Here is a 22033-nt window from a genome sequence, read left to right on the forward strand (position 1 = left end):
GGAAAATCACCCCAAATTCTAAAACACGGAACAGATGTCAAGGCATGTTGCACGAATTTTGTACAAAGACACTCAAGCGCTTGGCCCATTCATCCCCACGAAGATAATGCACGTGACTGAAATTAAGTGTTATCAATTTTTTTTCTTTTTCTGAGAGGTATGAATAATAATGAACCATTCTACATGAAAGATAGCTGCGTTTTTGCGTTGTAAAGCTGTTTAGTTACCTTTTGTTATGCTAAATTTGTTATGCTAAATTTGTCATGAGTTTTAGTCGCAGCATAAAAAGTGGGAATCTCTCATGGCGTGAAAGACAAAGAATTACACTTCCCTTTCAGGAAGGGTAATTTAACGCCATAGAGTTGACGATTTGCAATTTGTTGAGGAACAGAAGAAATCCACTAAATGAATTGGTGAAATAGCCTTTTTTTTTGTCCACAAAGTTTATTTCTTCCGCTGATATGTAAGCTGTAAATTTCATACAAGGATGGTGGTGTTTTCTACGATGGCCCAGAAGGGTCACAGTCCAGTTTTAACTTTTGACAGTCCAGTTATTTTTTTGACAGTCCAGTTTTATTTTTTGACAGTCCAGTTTTATTTTTGACAGTCCAGTTTTATTTTTTGACAGTCCAGTTTTATCTTTTGACAGTCCAGTTTTATTTTTTGACAGTCCAGTTTTATTTTTTTTGACAGTCCAGTTTTATTTTTATGACAGTCCAGTTTCATTTATTTTGACAGTCTAGTTTTGTTTTTTGGTTCACAGTCCAGTTTTATTTTTTGGGTCACAGTCCAGTTTTATCTGTGGGTCACAGTCCAGTTTTATTTTTTAAGTAGTCACCAGATCTCTCTCGATCAAACCTTCATCAACTGTACACTGAAAGGGCGGGAATTTTAATTTTCCGCCATTTTGATTCCAAAGTACAAAGTACAAAATGCCGTTACCAACATATACACCATGCATGAGCGACAGTGATAATTCTGACGGAAATGAGCTGGAACTTATATCACAGTACTTCAAACAGGGCTACAGCAGTCTGGAAATACTTGAATTTTTGAGACTCCACGACATAGCTATCAGTTTATCAACCCTGAAAAGACGTCTTCGATCCTTAGCCCTGTCGAGAAGATCCACCTTATCTGATGATCAACTGAAGAATGCCATCGAGAAGGAACTTGGGAAATAGAGCGACTAAATATAGGATGGCTCCGAGCTGTAATTGAATGATAAAAAGTAAAAGTTAATAAGTTATATCTTAACTCCTTGCACGTGAGTATTTCCTTTTTTCAGGTAGAGTAGAATTGTTAAAAATTACCAAGCGAAATTAAAGTGATCCGCGACTTTCTTCCTTTCGGTGTTGTGCAAAAATAGACGAGGAGCCCGATGAATGGATTTGTCTTTCATGTGAACAATTTTCCCAGAAAGTCAATGTTCCACGAAGAAAACTCCCTCGATTGCGGCCAAGCCACATTTCTCCAGCAGAGCATACTGTAGATTAAAAATATCGGTCGGAGCGTCACGTCATAAAAACCTCTTTAGATTTTATTTCAGTTTAAAATTTATTTCGCCAAAAAAAAAAAAAAAAAAAAAAATTAATAGACGCACGAGTCGCAGCCATTCCTACCAGCGGTGAAATACAGGAATGGCTCCAGTCTCTAGTCGTCCACCTGAACTGAGTCTGCACTGACTAAATGAGTTTAGTCAGCGGAACGAGTCAGCAGATGACTTAGTCCTCTGCGGAATCATCCTCTGAGACCCAGGGGCAGTGAGTCGATTTCAAGTTAAGGGCAGAAGAGCCCCTGGGGACATTGTCTTACAAGACTTGTTCCAAACGGTCGCAGTCGTTCTGGCATCTGATTGGTGCCAGAAAATCTTTGTGTTTTTCTGCCCAATCAGAGTGAAGTGTCGTTTGGAGTCCTTTCGTGTGTTTTAACACGCACATATTCAACAAGCTCTGTTGCTCGCTATGTTTGTTTGGGCCGTGCGACGAAGCTTTGCGCGAGGTGAAAAGTTTCAGTCTCAGCAACACAATGTAAGAGAAATCGATCAGATTGTCCGCGAAATCTTACCGGAAATTATACTGAATACTTTCGCAGGTATCACAAGAGAACGAGTTTAAAAGTTTGCGAGGTTCGTATAAAACATAATGGTTGCAAGCATTGATATGTCGCTTTAAACGTTAGATGAGATGTAAGCCTAAATCTTTCAAGATTTTTTTGTATAATTTGCTGTCACTGAAACTTTTCCAATCCCGTGAAGCTATTTCGTCGCACGGGCCACGCAGGTATGTCGAGCAACTGGCGCTTACGCATTTTTTTGTGCACGCCTGGCATAAATCTAATCTTCGCTTGAAAAAGAAATGCTAAACGTGGAAACTTTTGTTTATTAGACGTGGGTAGATAACCCTGTACTAAGCTGACATTTACAATAAAGCAAGCTCGCCCTTTCCATCCAATATTTCTTTGTCTTTGGTTTTGTTTTCCCCAATGAAAGCAGAATCGATTCCCAATGATCAAAGGTAATTAACTTGGTCTTCAACAATCGACAAAAGCGGTGAAGTGACAATGATCAAGGGACTAGAAGAGAGTCCGTGGCCTTTCGAGCGCAAGAATTTGAACACTCAACGCAGCAGTTGAAAGATTAACTTTCTTCAAACCCCTTCGGTAACTGTCCGAAAACATATCTCCTTTCCACGATGTTCTCGATGATTAGTTTTTGTTCAGATTTTAATTAGCTAACCGGAAACACAGCTAAGCTTTCTTTAAGCGCTTGCTGGAGGTCGTCCACGTACTTAACGTTCTCTGCAAGTTTGGCCATATTTTAAAGACTTACTACAAAGCAACGATTAGAATTTGGCGCGCACAGAAAGCTACGTAAGCGTAAGCGCCAGTTGCTTGACATACCTGCGTGGCCCGTGCGACGAAATAACTTCACGGGATTGGAAAAGTTTCAGTCACAACAAATTGTGCAAAAAATCTAAAAATATTTAAGCTTACATCTCATCTAACGTTTAAAGCGGCATATCAATGCCTGCAACCATTATGTTTTATACGAACCTCGCAAACTTTTAAACACGTTCTCTTGTGATACCTGCGAAAGTATTCAGTATAATTTCCGGTAAGATTTCGCGGACAATCTGATCGATTTCTCTTACATTGTGTGCTGAGACTGAAACTTTTCACCTCGCGCAAAGCTTCGTCGCACGGCCGAGACAAACATAGCGAGCAACAGAGCTTGTTGTATATGTGCGTGTTAAAACACACGAAAGGACTCCAAACGACACTTCCCTCTGATTGGGCAGAAAAACACAAAGATTTTCTGGCACCAATCAGATGCCAGAACGACTGCGACCGTTTGGAACAAGTCTTGTAAGACAATGTCCCCAGGGGCTCTTCTGCCCTTAACTTGAAATCGACTCACTGCCCCTGGGTCTCCGAGGATGCTGCGGAATATCACTGAACAAGAAATGTTTCCCCTTCGTTATGTAAGTAACCATCTCTTGTTTGACACATCGGAGTTTTCAGTCGCATTGATATTTCACTGTTCCGCTTGGAGACACACGGTTAAACAATACTCACGTGCAAGGAGTTAAGATGTAACTTATTAACTTTTACAGACTTTTTACTATTTTTATCATCCAATTACAGGTCGGAGCCATTCCTGTATTTAGTCGCTAGTCAAACAACACGTGCAACATGCAACACATCGAGAGAGATCTAGTGACTACTCAAAAAATAAAACTGGACTGTGACGCAAAAAATAAAACTGGACTGTCAAAAACAATAAAACTGGAGTGTCAAAAAAATAAAACTGGACTGTCAAAAAAAAATAAAATTGGACTGTCAAAAAATAAAACTGGACTGTCAAAAAAAATAAAACTGGACTGTCAAAAAATAAAACTGGACTGTCAAAAGATAAAACTGGACTGTCAAAAAAAATAAAACTGGACTGTCAAAAAAATAAAACTGGACCGTCAAAAGTTAAAACGGGACTGTCCAAAAAAATAAAACTGGACTGTCAAAAAAAAATAAAACTGGAGTGTCAAAAAATAAAACTGGACTGTCAAAAATTAAAACTGGACTGTGACCCTTCTGGGCCATCGTACTTTTGGACACCTGGTCAGAAAGAAATTCTTCAAATTCTTCCTGACGATTTCCTTCTGCTAACTTTCCAACGCGCATGACCTCATGCAAACCTGTCTTCAGCTAGTGTTACTAAAGACCGAAAAGGGATTCGTGGACAAAGAAACTCTCGTATTGAAGGGCTTGTAACGAGGACTTGCTCTCACGCTAGTCTAAGTTTGAGGCTGGGGCTGAACGTCGTTATATTTTTAACAGCCTGAAAACATTTCTTTGATGTTCTCACACTTACAAGTATATGAGATGTTATTGTCTCATTAAATCAATGCAGACGTGACCAGGAAACGTATGTTACAATTGTTTATTGCATTGTGGTATGTCAATTTAGTTTTCATATGCTTTGTAGAAAATTCATACAACATGCCCTGACATCCGTTCCATGTTTAAGAATTTGGGGTCATTTTCTGCCATTCCGTGTTTTAGAGTTTGGGGTCATTTCCCGCTGTTCCATGTTTTAGGATTTGGGGTCATTTTCCGCCATTCCACCATTTTGCCGTTCCGGCTTTTAGGGTACGTTGCCCTTTCAGTTACTGACATTCAGCATGCTTTTTTCCTGAATTCAGCCTTCAATGCAAATTTCTCCCCCTTAAGTTCAATTTGTTAACTTGAATCATATTTATTTTGCCTTGCTACATTTATGTCACATAATTACCTGAGTTGTTGCATTATTAATTTTTTTTTTTCATTTTTACCTTTTTTTTTCATTTTTACCAATTTTTTCATTTTGTATTTTCACTTTGAATTCACTTCTTCCTTTGTGATTGCATCACTCATAAAATAAAAAAGGCTGTGGTTTAAGCCTGTGTTGTGCATTTATCAAAAACATGGTTGGAACTTGACAACTGGTTTGACTTTTTTCAGATTATGAAGCAAAGCATGATGTGTTTATATGCTACTGTTACAAAGATGTTGACTGGGTGAAGGAACTTCATGCCGAGCTCGAAAAACGAGGTTTTAAGTGCTGTATTGACTTTAAGACCTTCACTATTGGAATATCAATAATGCAAAACATAACTGAAGCAATTTGCTTCAGTAAAAAAACAATTGCAGTACTTTCTCCAGACTTCATTAAGAGTGATTGGTGTAAACATGAGCTACAAAAGGCGCTTTCCAGGGTGCTATACCATCAGGTTGTACCAGTTATGTATAAGAATTGTGAAATACCCTTTGCTCTTCAAGACACAACCTACCTGGATTGGGAAAACTGCAATGTGAAACCTTACTTCTGGGAACAGCTTGAAAAGGCTTTAAGGAAGCCGAATGGTGAGTTTCACAAAAGCAGGCAACCTCAAAATGGAAATCAAACCTCTTAACTCTCTGCACATGTATGGATCATGGCAGCACCAGGTGAAAACTAGTGGGACTTTTTTGTACCTAGCATATATTACAAAACTTAAACTAATGTCATATGCCAACTTACAAAGTTGAAAATTTGCTTGAATCGTGGTCAGCATATTGATGGGGATTTTTCACCTTCTCCCTTGTTCAAAAGAGGAGAGGCAAGTTTCCTTACTCAGTAATTTCTTTGGAGATTAAGGTTTATGAGACATTTTTTGAGAAAATAAGCTACTTTAGAGGGGAGCTTTCTTGGAGGTTCATGTGCATTAAATTTCTTAAAGAAATATTGAATAATTTTTGAGGGTCCCCTATACTTTTATGAAAAGCAGGATTGGGCATTTTTTTTCTCAGGAATCATGATATGGTTTTTCTTGAATCATGACTCATGATTGAAGATGGTAAGATCTTCTCATGTCCACATGGACAAACGTAAATTTTTAGTTCAAAGTGACCCACGAATAAAGAGCTAAATTAATCGGGAACCATTTTATTTTCCCTCAACCTACCCCCTCTGGGTAACCCACAAGGGTTTGGGGAATTTGAAGCTTACCTGGGTGGGGTTGGGAAGTTTGAACCTGTGGAATACACAAGGAGTTTAATGGTGAAGAGTCTGTTTTTCGTGAGCAAATGATTTAGAAGGAAATTTTCACTTGTAAAATGATACCTGTATGCAAAAAAAATCAAGAAGAAAAATTTCACTTGTAAAATGATGCTTGCATGCAAAATAACCAAACAGCAGCACCAGAATCTTTGCTAAATTCTACAAATTTCATTGATCACATAAACAATCATTCAATATGTGCTTGGGTGGGGATTTTTGAACACAATTTTTGCCTGGGGGGAGTGGTGATTTGGACAAACCATTCTTCAAAAGTTCATATGCCCAGGGCCTTACTTGTGGGGGGGAGGGGGGGTCTGTTGAAGCTTTGAGTTGTTCATGCTACTCTCAGCAGGGAAAGATTGTTATTATCAATAGTATGAGTCAATTTAAACTATTAAAGAATTTGTTTATCATATAAACTGTAGTGTTTCACAAGGATTTCCATTCTTGGGAAAAGCTGTAACTGTACGTAATAATTTTTTATGTGTTTGATATCACCAATTGGTGCCTTTGGCGCCACTTTGTCAGGTTGATGAATGAATGGCAAAGTGTTCTCAAATCCGGATCCAAGGTTGTCAAATTTTCTTGTTAGCAAAGGCCTTTGGTGTCTATATGATAAACTAAATAATGCATGGTTGCTTGTAGATAAAGAATTTCTGTTCTTGGGTTCAAGTTAAAATCTCAAAGAGAAACTCCATGCACCCATGTATTATTCTCTATTTATTTATTACCAATTAAGGTTTAATTTATTGGCTCAAACAGTTGATGAAGGGGATTTTCAAGATGTATGGTCTCATTCTAATCAAATTTTATCCTTTCACTCCCAAGAACAAAAAAGACATTCTGCTATAAGAACTATACAGTAGTTCCCTGTTAACTCAAACTCCGTTCACTCAAACCCCCTGGTAACTCGAACAAGATGCCGTTTCCTTTCACCACATTTCTTTTACTATCAGCCAACTCAAACCTCTTCTAACTTCAACCATTTTTGTTTCCCTCAAGGGAGTCCTTAGGTTAGCATGGGTTCTACTGTAGTGTCAAATCATAAACTTGTGTATCTGTTGTCTGGGACAAGTGTATCAGATTGTTCACTGAGGTGATCACCGTATATCTTTACTTGACAGTTTCTTTGATTGTAAGAATTTTTATTCTGAGTAAGAGTGAAAGGGTCAGTGAATGTACTACCAAGTGCTTTTTAATTGGGCTTAATGGAACCTAGATTTAACAAAGTGCCAAGGGACTAAGGAAATTCGTTCATTATATCAACGGAGGTAATGTGGCATACATTTTACTGTAACTTTAGCTGGGCTGAAAGTGAAGTATTGTTCATTATACTGAGGACTTCGTTTTATAGAGGTTTGTTAAATCAAGGTTCCACTGCCTTGGGAAACAGTTCAGTTTTCTCCTCAAATCTGAATGATTCCCAAGTTTTTTTGTTTTGAGATGAGGTGACTGCATTTTCTTCAAAAGGTGATTTACACAATTAAATACCATCTGTGGTGAAGTCACTGTTTACAATTGCAAAAAGTGATACACTGATTTAAATGGAGGGGATGAATTTTTTTGGTTTTTGAAGCTCACTTCTCCTTTAAATTATGTTTATGTATAGTTGTTGGTAATTTTTAGGAGACACTGCATATTTCTTCATGTTTTTGTCAGTCTTTTGGGACCTGGTCATGCCCAGAAACTAGAAAATAATTCCAAAGTATTAGAACTGACTTACAGGCATAGAAACTTTGGTCCATTTATTTTTTTGTTCAAGGAGCTTGTTTTATCTTCAATGTAGGTTGGATTTTCATGTCAGTCCCCTTTCTTGACAACTGTAACTTAATTTAGTCTCAGCTTTTGATCAACAGCTCCAATGACAATGGTTGCATAAAACTATAACATAGCTGATTTTAGCTTTGTCCTCATTAACTATCAAGTGATAGAAATTACAAGCTGATAATTTTTCATAAAGTAAAAGTACACATTTACAGAGTAAATGAAATGTTTTCAGAACTTTTTTTAAAAACGAAAGATCACAAGAAGAAAGTTTAATTGTTTTAGTCTTTAGACTATCATAATATGCAGATACTTTGCAATTCATAAGACAAATAATTATGTATTTAAAGAAATCTGATTTTTTTGGTAACATTATAAAAAAAAAAATTAATGGTGGTCCTTTCAACTTGACAAGATATAAAATATATCTACAGTTTATTGGATTATTAGTTCTAAATTTCTCTTCATAATAGCTGAATTTGGCCCTTATCAATTATCAAACAATCAATATCAGCTGATAATCTAATTTTTAGACAGTACTGTTAATATTAACTTTTATAACATGAAATTTTATGGCTAACTTTTTTACTAGAAAAAAAAAAGGGTTATAACAAAAAAGTTAAATTTACTGGGCCTACAAAGTTGTAGCTATCTTTGGTGTATGTAACAAATTAAAGATCAAAGTTAAAATAAAGCCATTTTCTTTGCTTTCAATCTCATTAGGGTTCACATGTACCCAGCTAGGGTGAATGGGAAGGGTGCGGGCACTCCCGTGTTAACTATCATATTTCCTCCAATAAGGTCCCTCAATCTAATATGCACCCTTTTGCAAACAAACACCCAACCCACAGTCCCTAGTGTCAAACAAGTACTCTTAAATAATTCCCTTCCCCTCATTTTCTGAAACGCTTGGAACACCAGTTTTTATTGCCATTTGGTCTCAATTTATAACCCTGTAACCCTTTAACTCCCACAAGTAATAAACCTGTAGTAATCCATTAATAACCATACATTAGCCAGCAATCAGGTAATGAGAATACTCTAACTTAACAAGTACAAGTTATCTTGATCTAATGCCAAATTGTTCTAACTAATTTACAAGGAAATGTGTCACCAGTAGAGGGGAGAATGAACAATCTGATCTTGGGAGTTTATGATTAAGCTTAAACTACAGAGGAACTATTACACTGAGGAGAATAGTATCTTTTCTGTCAGTGACTTCCATTTACTTTTCCACCTCCGTATCATTATACACATCATCGATGTGTATAATGTTAAAGTTTCTGTCTTTCTTTTAAAAATTTTGCAAAAATAAAGTTGAAAGTTTGCTGAAAGGAAAACTTGACAAGTGCACCACTTGACTGAGCCCCCTCCTCTAATAAGTGCCCCCCCCCCAGCTCTTCACTGAAATTGTAATTAGTGTGTAGGCACAAATTATGGGAAATATAATAAATGTCGCTGGTTATTTCTGTATTCTCATTACTTGTCTTTGCCTTTGTGTATTAATATTGTAGGGAGAAATTACTTCCTGGTCATTCTTGGAGGTCAACCCTATTCACACCCTGACATCAGCTTGTACATTATTCAGACTGTTCTCTACACATTCCCCATGAGACTAACAAGAAGAATTTGTTGAACAATCAAGAGGGTTTCATTAATTTAATGGCAATCATTTCCTTTATTCCTGTGACACGGATGTTTCTCGTAGCTTCACAACCCATTAGGCTTAATGTTTTATCGTTTAACTGTTATTTTAACCCTTTAAACCCTAACAAATTCTCCATACTGTTCTCTATACATTTCCTAAGGTGCTGACAAGGAGAATTTGTTTGACAATCAAGATAATTTTTACTTGGTGATCATTTCCTTTACTCTTGTAACCTTAATGTTTGATTCAAGGGTGACATTGTAAGGAGAAATTAGATACTAGTCACTCTTTGGGGTTAAAATGTTCAAAAGTATGGCAGAAAATGTGTAATTATTAATTATTCACAAGACTAACCTTTTAATCGTGCACGTAACTTGACTAGGGAGAAAAAAAAAAGGAACCAACTGAACATAACGACATAAAAAATAATTTGAACTTTAACCTTTCACCCACGAGAGTGACCAGCATCACTCCTGAATCACAAAGACAGGTCAGGAGAATAAAGGAAACGATCACCAACTAAATAAACTTTGATTGCTAAACAAATTCTCCTTGTCAGCACTTTATGAAATGTATAGGGAACAGTATGGAGAATATCCAGACTGATGCTAGGATGTAGAGGGCTAATAATAGCAAAATTTGAAAAAGATAACCCTAGAGAAAAGCATGCTTACAACTGACAGTAGGTATTAATTTTTTTGTGCCTAGGTATAATATTTTTGTGCCTCTGCGTATTCATGTGCTTGTCAGTATTTTAAGCCTTGTTCATTGGCCTCTTTGCCCAGCCATTTTCACAGCAAGACCAAAGGTATGAAATCCACCCGTGCATGATTGCAGTACACACTTAAAATTTGACTTGCACTAAAGAAATAAGACAAAGCCCAAAATCAAACTGTTTCCTTTATTGAGCACCTCTTGCTTTGAATACATTTACTTAATGATATGAACATCAAATTGTTCAAATTAAACTATTTTCCTTGTTTAAATGCCATGATTTAGAGAAACTGTAAGGAATATTGACACTTAAAATTGTTACTTCTGAAAATCCATGTAAATAAAAAACAGTCAAATACACGGTTCACACAAGTTACATTGGTATTGGTATCTTTTGGATGAATCCAATGCCTCATTTTGTAGAAAAAGAAATTGTTCAATTGAAAAATTTTTGTGTGTACTGAAAGAAAGTTCATTTAGAAGAATCATCAGGGTTGTCCTTAAGCACCAGCTGCTAGCAAAATTAGCCAGATAAAAAAGCAGCTATCGCTGGCTGGATTTTTGGCCAGCGATTGCTTGGTAGCTTAAAGCACAACAGGCACTTCTGAAGTTACACACTTACAATTGTTTGCCACCTTTGAGCCTCCTCTCTTGAAATTTCTGCTGGCAGCTTAATTTCTCAGCTACAACCCTGAATCATGCAATCTTTTGGGCAAACTTTCTTGGGCACTGCACTAGTGAGCAATGCAAACTTTCTTGCACAAACTAACATTGAGCTTTAATAACTGAGAGACATAATATATGGTCAACAAGATGATGGGAATGAAAGGCTCTTGTCACAATTTAATAACTTAATAGGTGATATAAGATAATACAGCTACATGAAGTCTGCAGGGTTAATCAAGCATTCATTTCTCGGTCAGTGCTGTCATCTACTAAATCACATGGCAACTTCCTTTTTTTTAAGGGGGGGAGGGTTTGAGGTCAGCAAATTAAACCAAACATTGTAAGCTGTAAATCTTAACAGTTCCCTTTCCTGTTAAGAAATCTGGTACATGGAGGCCTAAAACAGCCCAAGCACCTCTTCTGTCACCGGGTCCAAGTCTATATCATAGAAGCAAGGTCTTGTGGGTAATCCTGGCACAGTGCTCATTTGCAGTGTTCATGAAAAAATGACAAAAATAATGTTTTTTTTGCTAAGCTGGAATGCTATATTAAAGGTAATTGGGTGTTTTTTTTTTGCTCATTATCTTCATAAGAAAACTGTCTACTTAGTTGGGGAAGGAAATTTCTGGTTCTGCCTCTCAATACTACAAAACAGAAACAAAACTTCCTGTAAATGCAGTAGCTTGAAATACAGGCTACTGGCTTTGTAATTGTCACGCAACACACACCCTGTGAGCATGTTGTGTGATGAGCCCAAATAGCAAGAGGGAAGGAAAGAAGGAAACCAAATACACAAAAAAATACATACAGTGCCAACCAATTGATACAGAAACCCTGCTCCAACACTTGCTCGAACATCACGAATAGGAAGGACAAAATCTGCACAAAGGAAAACATTTATTAGAGATTCAATTATTGAAAGCATGCAAGGAAGTTGAAGTATGCTTTGTGAGCAGATTGCCTTCTTGATGGTGACAGTTTGTGATGTAGCTAGAAAAATCTGATGAAAACATTGACAAGGGTATGTACTATTTCAAAAATGAGTGTGAGGGTCTCATCAGTGTTTCCAAACACGAGAAAACTGATGAAAGCAGGCAACAGGCTGTACCAAACTCAAGGGTTTGATATTATATGAAACTCATGGATAGTGTCATTCCAGTGTTTCATCAGGGTTTCAAACCCCATGCATGTGATAAAAGTAGTGTGTCTTAATTAGTTGGATAATCACCCTATGAATAATTATATATAAGTGAGAATTATTTCTGGATAAAACTACAGGGGTTGTGTAAGGGTTTCCTTGCTGCACTCTTGATACACAGGTCCAGGTTTGAGCTCCAGCTGGGTTATTTGGTTGTGTTTTTTGGGTGAGACATGTAACTTTCACCATTCAGGAGTGTAAATTGAGTAACAGCACAACTGTCTGGAAAACTTATCATACCCCTGTGGTAGCCTGTAAAGGAGAAGTGTTCAGTACAGCAAGAGTAACAATTGTTATGGTCACTTCCCTCTAATGGCCCGATAGGAGCAGACTATCTCTCTCTCCCTCCCCACCCCTCCACCCCTCTCCATCAATAGGGGAGGAAAAAGAGACATCTTGGATGGGTTACAAGAGGACAGATACTGGGAACAAAGCTGGCTGGGGATTAACCCTAACTCTAATCCTAGCCTTAAGCATCTTAAGCAAATATCCCAAGGTAAGCTAACAGCCTTAAGCAGCCTGAAGTCAGGTATAACAGAGATGCGAGACATTTGGAATTTATACACCTTTGGGACATCCTTTCAACTCGGGTTCATGAGAGAGTGACAAGTGAGTCTTGGCCATGCATATTGGCAAGTCATTAAAGCCCTGTAAAAAAATAATATAATAATAATCAACCAAAGGACAACAAAGTTATCACCTGTGTACAATTTAGAAAAGGGGTTTCAGAAGGGACTCTGTCAATTAATTTAGAGAGCATTTTCCAAGATAGAAAGGCAGGATACAGTTAAAGTTGGTCAAGCAATCCACGTAACTCTTTTGCATCCTTGATCATCCTCATTTTTTAAATCCATTCCCAGTTCTGTGATGTTTTTAACCCTTAAACTCCCAGATGATGAACATGTAACTTCTCCCTAAAATATCCATACATAATCCAGCAATCAGGTAATGAGAATACTTAAACTTATTACTAGGTTGATGAATCTTGATCTACGACCAAATTCTCTTAACTACCCATAGTTTATGAAGAAAATTGAGCAGCAACTATAGGAGAGAATCAAGAATCAGATCTTGGGAGTTTAAAGGCTAAAGTTTCATCCCCATTCAGTGTCAATTTTTTAAGACGAACTCAAAAAATTAACCCAAAAGATCCAAACATGCTCCTTTCCCCATTCAAAGAGCAAATTCTGGCAACATCAAGCTCCACCCAACAACCATTGGGGTTGCTCCATTTCAGGGAAAACATAATCACGCTGCCTGTAGTCTCCATTCTCCTACGGAGAATTGGTAAGATACACTTACTTCCCAAAAATATATGCTGCATTTTCTGGAACAACAGACTAATCAAAATATTACCTGCTTTTTATAGCATTCCACCTTCTTCTGAGCTTCACGCAACAACTCAATGTCATCTGCACCATAAATCTTCTGGGCAATTATTCTCATTTTATCTTCAATCGGCAACTACAGAATTACATGAATAAAGGTTACATTAATGAAGGCTACTTACTTATTTACTTATCCTTACTTAAAATTACTTATGCACAAGGTAAAACCCCAACAGGATTGGACTCACTAGCAACATGTGGCTATCTACAGTAATAGACATGGTTTCAGGCCTTATCAAAGCCTTAATTTTCAACTAAGGATTAAATTTCTTTATGCAATTTTTTTTTAGTGGCAAGTTCACCTGTAAAGGGTCAGTTATATGCTGATTATTCACAGATTGATGATCATAGATATGTAATTCATGAATGCTCGTTTGGCAAACAATAACTGATTTTTAAAAGGGAAAATGGTGTAGCTGAAATCTGCATAGCTTACATACCTGCAAGTCATACAGGAACTTGAAGTCAACAGGTTCCTCGACTGCTCTAAGAACTGCATCAGCCAAACACATGGCACCCTTACCTACAGATCAACAGCTTCATTTAGCACAAAACACATGTCAATTGGATGCATGAAAGCAAGCAAGCAAGAAAAATTTCCCAACATTCCCAGAAAAATGTTAAAATATTTTAATTCTCCCAACACATTTGACCAAATTAAAAATATATATCTAGAAATAACTCTAAATCTTTGACCCTAGAGATTGACTAGCATCTATACTTTCTCCTTGCAATATGATCCCTGAATCACTCATTAAGGTCACAAGAATAAAGGAAATGATCACCAACTGGAGAAGCTCTTGATTGTTAAGCAAATTCTCCTTGTCAGCACCTTAGGAAATGTATATTAAGTAACAGTATGGAGAATATGAATGAGGACATTAGGGTGCAAAGGGTTTATGTTGATACCTCCATCTGCTCAGTGAGTGCACCCTACAGCATCATAAGCTCCTGCCTCCTTGGCAAGCTGTATGACCAAGGAAATCTCTGCATCAGTGTCACTCCTGACAAAACAATCATGATTAAGTACAACTCTAAGAAGTCTGAAAACTTTAATGCCCCTGAAGACAGCAAAACTTGCTCTTGTACTGGGACCTTGACACTACTTACGGGAATCTGTTCACAGCCACAATTGCATGGACTCCAAAAAATCGTGCATTCTCAATTTGTTTGGCAAGGTTCACCATTCCACTCTTGACAAGATCAAAGTTCTGTTTAGAAAAAATGTGAAATTACAACATCAGCAAATCCTGCAATTATAATAGAAACTGCCAATGGCTAGAATAGAAATTTTGAAAGCTTGATACAAAGTCCCTCAACCTGAATCAGTTTAGTTCCTAAAAATCAAAACAGCTCTAATTTTAGCAGGGTGTGTTGGCTTATTCAACATTAGAGCAGTCTCAATTCAGAGCATGAACAAGACTATTTGAGGAACAAAGGTCAAGAGTTAAGTAAGGCTAAGAGCTGACAAATTAAACCAATTACAACCTACATGTATCAGACAACAGCTACTCTGACAACATCCCAGGGTGGAATTTCTCTTATTTAGGTCTTAACTAGAGCATGAGTGGAGAGGCACTCAGAACAGCCCTTTCTTTAAAATCTATCAACCCCTCTAAGAATGACCAACATCTATTTTCTCCTAACAGTAATACAGCTGAATCATTCATTGAGATCACAAGAATAAAGGGAATGATCACCAACCTAAAAAACTTTGATTGTTAAACAAATTCTCCTTGTTAGTATCAGAGGAAACATATAGAGAAGAGTATAGAGAAAATGGATACTGAGGTTAGGGTGTAATGAGTTAATAAGACATACCTCAGTGGTGTACTCAGAAGGGAGAGGTTTCCCTGCTACAACCTTTGGAATAAAGAGAAAAAAAAATCAAAGACAGTGCATGCAGTCAGTAACTGTTACAAAGAGAGAAAAACTGCAGTTTAAAGACTAATAAAAATATGACTGATTTGTAAGAGCATAGCTTATACTCTGACTTGACTAGCACTTCATTTGGGTCACAGAACAAGGTGCAACCCTAGAGTGGGAAAAGGGAAGCAAAAACTGATGAAGGGTAATCACAACTCTAACATTTCACTTTGCCTTAGGAATTCACTCACCTTTGGTCCTCCACCATGCATCTTCAGAGTTCTGACAGTTCCAACGATGATGGCACAATGGGGAGTTAGACCTAGAATATATAAAATTCAAAATATTATTCGAACCTGTACGGGATTCGAACCCCGTACAGTGGTTCGAATCCCGCACAGGCCTGATTTTTTTCAGGTCTGATTTTCGCTATTGCATAAATAGCACTATCTACTGCGAAGAATCGTGCATCGTACGTATTTAATACCGCAGTTCAAAATATATGAACTTCATATATTCATTTTATCTGATTTATCATCACGGGTTTATTACGAATCAACTTAACGGCCTGCTCCCAGTTGGCTTGTTAGCTCAATTGGTAGAGCGCTGCACTAGTATCGCAGAGGTCAGTCACAGGTTCGAATCCCACACAGGCCTGATGTTTTTCAGGTCTGATTTTCGCTATTCCATAAATAGCGTTATCTATATACCCTTGTAGAATCAGACACTGTTTATTAAATATGTAAATGCTATGTGACTGCTCTATGTAAAAAGTAGGTACAGGGTATTAAAATTATATGTTTAAAGTGATAGAGAGGGTGCAATTCAAATTGTGTGTAATTGCTATGACTTTTGCTATATATTTTGATAAAAAATCCTATTTTTTTACTAGTCAAATGGAACCTTTACATAGTGTAGGTAAAAGCTATGTAATACACATTTGAGCAGGCTAGTGTAGAAAATTAAAGATAGCATCTATATAGGTTTGAAATGCCAATTCACATAGTATTTAAATAGGAGCAAGTTGAGGCTTCGACAACTGAAAATTAAACTTATAGCCTTTTAATAGAATTAAAATAGAGTAAACATAGGTTACCAATAGTCTTTTTAAGGTGAGTTAAATACAATTTATATAGCTTTTTACCTATGTAAATGCTATGTGGCTGCTCTATGTAAAAATTAGGTACAGGGTATTAAAATTCTATGTTTAAAGTGACAGAGGGGGTGTTATTCAAATGGTGTCTCTTGCAGAATCAGACATATTTAAAGCCTATGCTAATAGTATGTCTTTACTATGTTTTACCTCTGCAATGCTTGAGACTGCCTATGTAAATACTATTTTGCATGAAAACCACATAGTGTAGGGTATGTAAAGGTTACGTTGATACTATGAAAAATCTATTGAAAAAATTGATAGGTTTTAAACGTCTATGTAAAATCTATTTTAAAACTTCACATAGTTTTTAAATAGCTATTTATTACCTATGTGTTACATGGGTTGATTTTTTTATCTTGACATACATAGTAAATACATCCTACTTATCTACTATATAACAATAAAAATCTCTGAAATGTTGTACCATAGCTTTTACATACTGCTATGTATTTCCTATGCGATGTAGAGTGTAACTTTTGGATCTAACATACATAGTGAATACATCCTATTTATTTACTATGTAACAATACAAAACTTTGAAAAATGGTAACATAGCTTTTACATACTGCTGTGTATACTTGCTATACTGCAGGTGATTAAGTTTGAAGAAGTCACTCATTGCCCTAACACACATTGTAAATACATCTTATTTATTTACTATATAACAATTTATATCAATCACTTTGGGTAAAACAAATATTTATATAGCACTTTATTAAAAACTGGATCATTGGATAATGCAATTCAAGACTTTTTATTGGCTTAGCCATTATGGTATATGAGCCAATATACTATAATCTACAAATAAGGTAAGCGTGCGAATCAGCTTAAAATCAAAAGGGAGCTAAAAATCTGGTTTCTTCTTACAAAGTAATAATTTGTTGGGGGCATTTTTAATAAAACAATTATTCCACTCACGCTTGTTGGATGTGAAATGATTATAGCCAACTTGGCACTACACGCCTCGTTGGCTATCTATCATCTCATATCCAACAGGCCCTCATGGAATAATTGTTAAATATACTTTCCACCTAGTGAAAAACTGTACAAAAACAGCCCAAAATTAACAAGAACATTTTGGCTCAGCAAAAGAACAAGATTTCTGTGCCTTGTAAACCATAGAGATATTCAATTTCAAGAGCTCTAAAATGCATAAAATGACTCCCCTATTGCTCAAGAGTGGCTACTTAAAATTTCAAAGAAAGTGGTTTAAACATCAGGGCTGTGCCATAAGGTTGCAGCCTGGGTACCTCAGACAACTAACACTTGCCTTTGGGTCACAACATAAACCTAATTTTTTCATATGTGCTGTAAAATTTGCTCCACCTGTTTACGCCATGAAAAATATATTCTTTCTTTAAAATAAGAACTCCACCACAGAATATCACACACCAATAATATTAGTCTTAAAATATGACAGGAGGGTACCTGTTGGATGTTTTAACTCTTGTAATGTGGTTCACCACTGTCCTCCCTCGGTATTTAGGCAGCTGGTCAGAATCTCTCTCCAAAACTTCAATAATGCCATAATAATTACTGACCAAATTGCAACAGCACTTTTGATAAGCACAAATTGCTTGCTGACATTTTTCTTCAACCTTAGCATAGGTGTGTATTGTACCAAAGTTGTTGTTACCCTCAAGGTCTTGGAATTCAACAGTAAAATCATTTCGTGCTACCCCTTACCAAAAAAGATGGTCTTGAAGTATACTTTTAAGTATCCTACAAGTATACTGCATCAGTAGTGGTTATACTGCAATCATACTTAATAATACTTCAATAGTACTGCACTTACTTAAGTACATCTGCAGTACCCTTTCTGATACTGCTCAAGTGAAAATCATTTTCTTTGTTGTTGATGTTGGATTCAAGTATACTTTAACTATACTGCTCGAGTGAAAATCATTTTCTTTGTTGTTGATGTAGGGTACAAGTATACTTTAAATGTCTCACACAAATATACCAAGAGATGTATATACCTGTACATGTTTATCATGCATGAAATTTATTATTTAAACTAAGTTTTAGTAAATCTTAACGTTAATATGCATTTTTTCATAAAGCAGCAGTCAGTTACATTAAGTGCAAATTGTCAATTTAAATCCAATGTAGTCATATCACAGATTTGCTTTCTAACCTCAAAGGCCTCTTGGATTCCACGGTAATAAAAGTTTTGATTGTGATGCAAAATGTCTCATGTCCGGAGATGTGCCAAAATCATAATACATAAACATAATCATAAGCATGGGTCAACGCTTCGGACTGTGCACATTCATTTGTAGGCAAGAATTCTAACGTACTTTAATCGCTTCCTTCTCTTGTACAAATGTTTCTTCGTCATAAGACGCACCAATGACGCTTTTGGCACCACTGCTAGATCGATCATGCAGTGGAAGCGAAACACTGAGGAGTCGAGATGGCTGTGTTGGAGCTAGGTTACGGTCCAACTTCGTTGATTTGGGTACTGGTACACTGTGATCATCTTGGTTCCTTAGCTCTTATACTTCCTAAAATGGTATCCATCTGTCATAAGCTGTTGGTGATGAGGGTAAAACACGTTTGTAATCTGCACATTCAAAATTGTGATTTGCATACCTTCTGTTGTTTCTCACCTTTGCCGTGAACATAACTCAAGTCAGGGTTTCGAGTCTTTGTTTCCTCGACAGGTTTCGGCCACAGACCTTGCATTTGAAGTACGTTTGATTCTTCTCGATTATTTCTACGTAGATTGAGTTCACATCATTATTTAGATCATCTTCAGAACATGGATCCAAGGCAAAACCATTGTCAACATCCACCGTCCATCAGTCAAACCTCTGCGCGTACTCTTAACACTGCAATCAGGTAAGCCAGCGGATTCTCTTTACAAGCCAATGACAATTCCCAAAATGTCCACGTGATCATCCCGTAACAAAGAAAACTCCAATTTGGCGCTCATCTTTGAATGTACTTTTCATCCGTCGATCGCTCGTTAATTTATTTCTGGTCTTTTCTCGACTGTTTTGCTTAACATGACATCTCTAAAGATGGGGTTTACCATTGTTCAATGGGAAAACGAGAATTGCGCGAGCGTTGAAAATGGAAAGCAAGCTGTTGGCGCCATGAAGTTAAAAGAAGGGACAACAGTTATCGACTGGCCGGTTCAAGGGTTGAGCGGCCATTTATAAAGCAACGGATTCTAAAAGTTTGTGGTGGGTACAAATTGCGATATTAGGTACTTGATCAAACCTGAGAAGCGAATCGGTCACTTGCATGCCACAGTTTCTTAAGTTTACGCTTTACAATAAAATAAATCTATCCGTAGGCTAAAGGTTTCAAGATTATTTTTGTTGCGTTTGGCAAGCTGTGAGCCCAGCAGAAAAAAGACAAACAGCTGCTTAAGTCTGCAGTTTGGGATAAGTTTATGCTTATAACTTTATGCTAAATTTATGCTTTGTCTGCAGTTTGGGATAACTTCAATGCAATTAATTATTACAGTTACAACAAGAATTTAATTTAAAAAATCAATTATTTAACTGTGATTAAGCCTTTCACTCCAACTTGAGAAGAAATCTCTCAATTTCAACTTGCAGAATCAATAAAAACAAACAACATAGCATTTCCTTCACAAATCTTACCATAAAAAACAGGAGATTGTGCGGTGAACAGCTTCAAATATGTGCATGCTTCTTGTCATTCTCCTTGTGCAATTGACAGTTTAAGCAGTCTGAACACCCCACCAGTTAGCAACATGAGAAGGAAAAGGTGGTCACTGGGCAGGTAGCTGCTCAACAGTGGTGTTGCATAGTATAGAAGGAATGCTCTTTTTTCAGAAGCATAAATACTACATAGTTGAATTCAAATTAAAACTAAATACCTAATGTCATGTTTGTTCTTAAAATAACATTTCCATTTAAACAAAATTGCAGATTTTTCCATGGTTGCTAAACTTACTAAAGAGCGGAAACCAAGAAAAACAAAAGATGGAGACAACAGGAAGCCTGCACGGTCTCCACTCTCTCGCAGTGGAATAAAGCAGGCCATGTGAGTGAAGTGCAATACCATTATTTCCTTGCAGAAAAAGAAGGTATCAAACGACAAATTGTCATAAAAAAAGCATGTGCCATGATAAATATGGCCAAAGAAAATTGAGTGAATTTAATTGCAAAGAGGACTGCAATTGTTTCCCTTAAGTGTCAGGAAGGAAAGAATGCTAGTTAAATATGATTAGAAGGTCAAAGGTTTTGGTAATTGATATTAATAAAATGTAAAGATGTTTGTAAAGGAAAATTTTCTCTTATTTCTGTAAAGGATGCAAGATGAGATGACAATGAAAAATGAAAAGAATCCTCAATCATTCTTTTTTTTTGACAAATTCACATTGGCTGTTCAGGATTACATACTTTAATTCACTCCTTTTTACTAGAAAATTACAAGCTTGACTCACAAGTGTTATGAGAATCAATAGACAAAGGTTATTGATGGGAGAATATTACAGTAACTATGAAAAGTCAAAGCAGAACCTTTTGCAGAATAAGGTATCTGGGTAAATCCCAACTATTGTAAACTAAGGTACTCTAGCTGTAAACTCAGAGTTGTAATGAAGTCATCCAAAGACTAGAGTTTAATTATTGTCACCTTTTTGACTACAGTGTTGTCACAATTTTAGCACTACCACTGGTGGACTACAAAGTTTTTCGTTTGAGCGAGTGAGTTTTCAGATCTCTGCAGTTAAAGGGTCGATATGTTTGACATTTTAATACATAATATTTTAATTTTTTATCTGAAAAGTGTCTGTAAAATAATTTAAAGTAATTCCTGTTACAAAAAAGACAGATGTACAGGTAATAAATTTTATAATTTAATATTGCACCTTTTGATTTTGTTGGATTATAAGCATATTTTTGATCAGCAAAGGATTATATTATTGCTACTTTGAATGCAATTCTCTAAATACATGCATGTTCCTGCCTAAATAGGTTTGTGGCATGGTCCACACCATTCAAGTGCATAATTTAATCAACAAACCCCTCCTTCAAATCCTAATTAGCACTATGTATATGGTATGTAAAATATATTTAAAGGTGTGTGATCACTATTTCAATTTAGTACTTACCTTGTTCACTGATGCTATTAAAAAGCTATATAAATTGTATTTAACTCACCTTAAAAAGACAATTGGTTACCTATGTTTTCTCTATTTTAATTCTATTAAAAGGCTATTAAGTTTATTTTCAGTCGTTTCAGCTTCAAATTGCTCCTATTTAAATACTATGTGAATTGGCATTTCAAACCTATGCAGATGCTATTTATATGCTATCTTTAATTTTCTATGCTAGCCTACTCAAATATGTATTACATAGCTTTTACCTACACTATGTAAATGTTCCGTTTGACTGGTAAAAAAGTACGATTTTTTATCAAAATATATAGCAAAAGTCATATAGCAATTACAGTATCAGACACTATTTATTACCTATGTAAATGCTATGTGACTGCTCTATGTAAAAAGTAGGTACAGGGTATTAAAATTATATGTTTAAAGTGATAGAGAGGGTGCAATTCAAATTGTGTGTAA

General features: G+C 36.4%; 2 protein-coding genes and 1 long non-coding RNA gene across 9 annotated transcripts in view; 2 read left to right on the top strand and 1 right to left on the bottom strand.

The window, feature by feature from the left end:
• Positions 1–8548, top strand: part of LOC148716912 (uncharacterized) — a 24593-nt gene extending 16045 nt beyond the window's left edge. The window contains exon 6 of the mRNA XM_088744912.1: positions 4999–8548. Coding sequence (XP_088601038.1) covers positions 4999–5450 — 452 coding nt within the window. The 3' untranslated portion in view covers positions 5451–8548. The remainder of the gene's footprint in view (positions 1–4998) is intronic.
• A 1827-nt stretch (positions 8549–10375) lies between these two features.
• Positions 10376–19294, bottom strand: LOC148716914 (C-1-tetrahydrofolate synthase, cytoplasmic-like). 7 transcript variants are annotated; one of them, XR_015995287.1, is made up of 10 exons: positions 19089–19294; positions 18614–18999; positions 15572–15642; positions 15276–15317; positions 14565–14665; positions 14364–14458; positions 13895–13977; positions 13423–13530; positions 12633–12714; positions 11673–11747 (listed from the first exon to the last, which is right to left on the bottom strand). XR_015995287.1 is itself a non-coding variant. In XM_088744917.1 (7 exons), the coding sequence occupies exons 2-7, from the start codon at positions 18860–18862 to the stop codon at positions 11470–11472; spliced, it is 708 nt and encodes a 235-aa protein (XP_088601043.1). In that variant the 5' UTR covers positions 18863–18983; positions 19089–19293; the 3' UTR covers positions 10376–11469. The 7 variants fall into 7 exon arrangements, 4 of the variants coding, with proteins under 4 accessions (XP_088601043.1, XP_088601041.1, XP_088601042.1 ...); XR_015995286.1 differs by having other exon boundaries at positions 17905–18999; XR_015995288.1 differs by having other exon boundaries at positions 18777–18999; positions 19089–19293.
• A 123-nt stretch (positions 19295–19417) lies between these two features.
• LOC148716915 (uncharacterized) lies at positions 19418–21327 on the top strand. The gene is made up of 2 exons (XR_015995289.1): positions 19418–19667; positions 20385–21327. It is a non-coding gene; the product is annotated as an uncharacterized LOC148716915 (long non-coding RNA).
• Positions 21328–22033: the final 706 nt, after the last annotated feature.

Source organism: Stylophora pistillata, chromosome 14 (genome assembly GCF_964205215.1).
Source record: "Stylophora pistillata chromosome 14, jaStyPist1.2, whole genome shotgun sequence".
NCBI lineage: Eukaryota > Metazoa > Cnidaria > Anthozoa > Scleractinia > Pocilloporidae > Stylophora > Stylophora pistillata.

What these genes read in the sequence shown, in the direction of transcription:
- LOC148716914 (XM_088744917.1), bottom strand. Translation starts at nt 18,862, where the DNA reads ATGATCGATCTAGCAGTGGTGCCAAAAGCGTCATTGGTGCGTCTTATG. An exon ending in TGGAATGCTATAAAAAGCAG is followed by an intron (nt 12,715 to 13,422) that starts GTAATATTTTGA and finishes ATTTTTTTACAG; the next exon opens with GGCTTTAATGACTTGCCAAT. An exon ending in GTTGAAAGGATGTCCCAAAG is followed by an intron (nt 11,748 to 12,632) that starts GTGTATAAATTC and finishes TCCTTTGTGCAG; the next exon opens with ATTTTGTCCTTCCTATTCGT.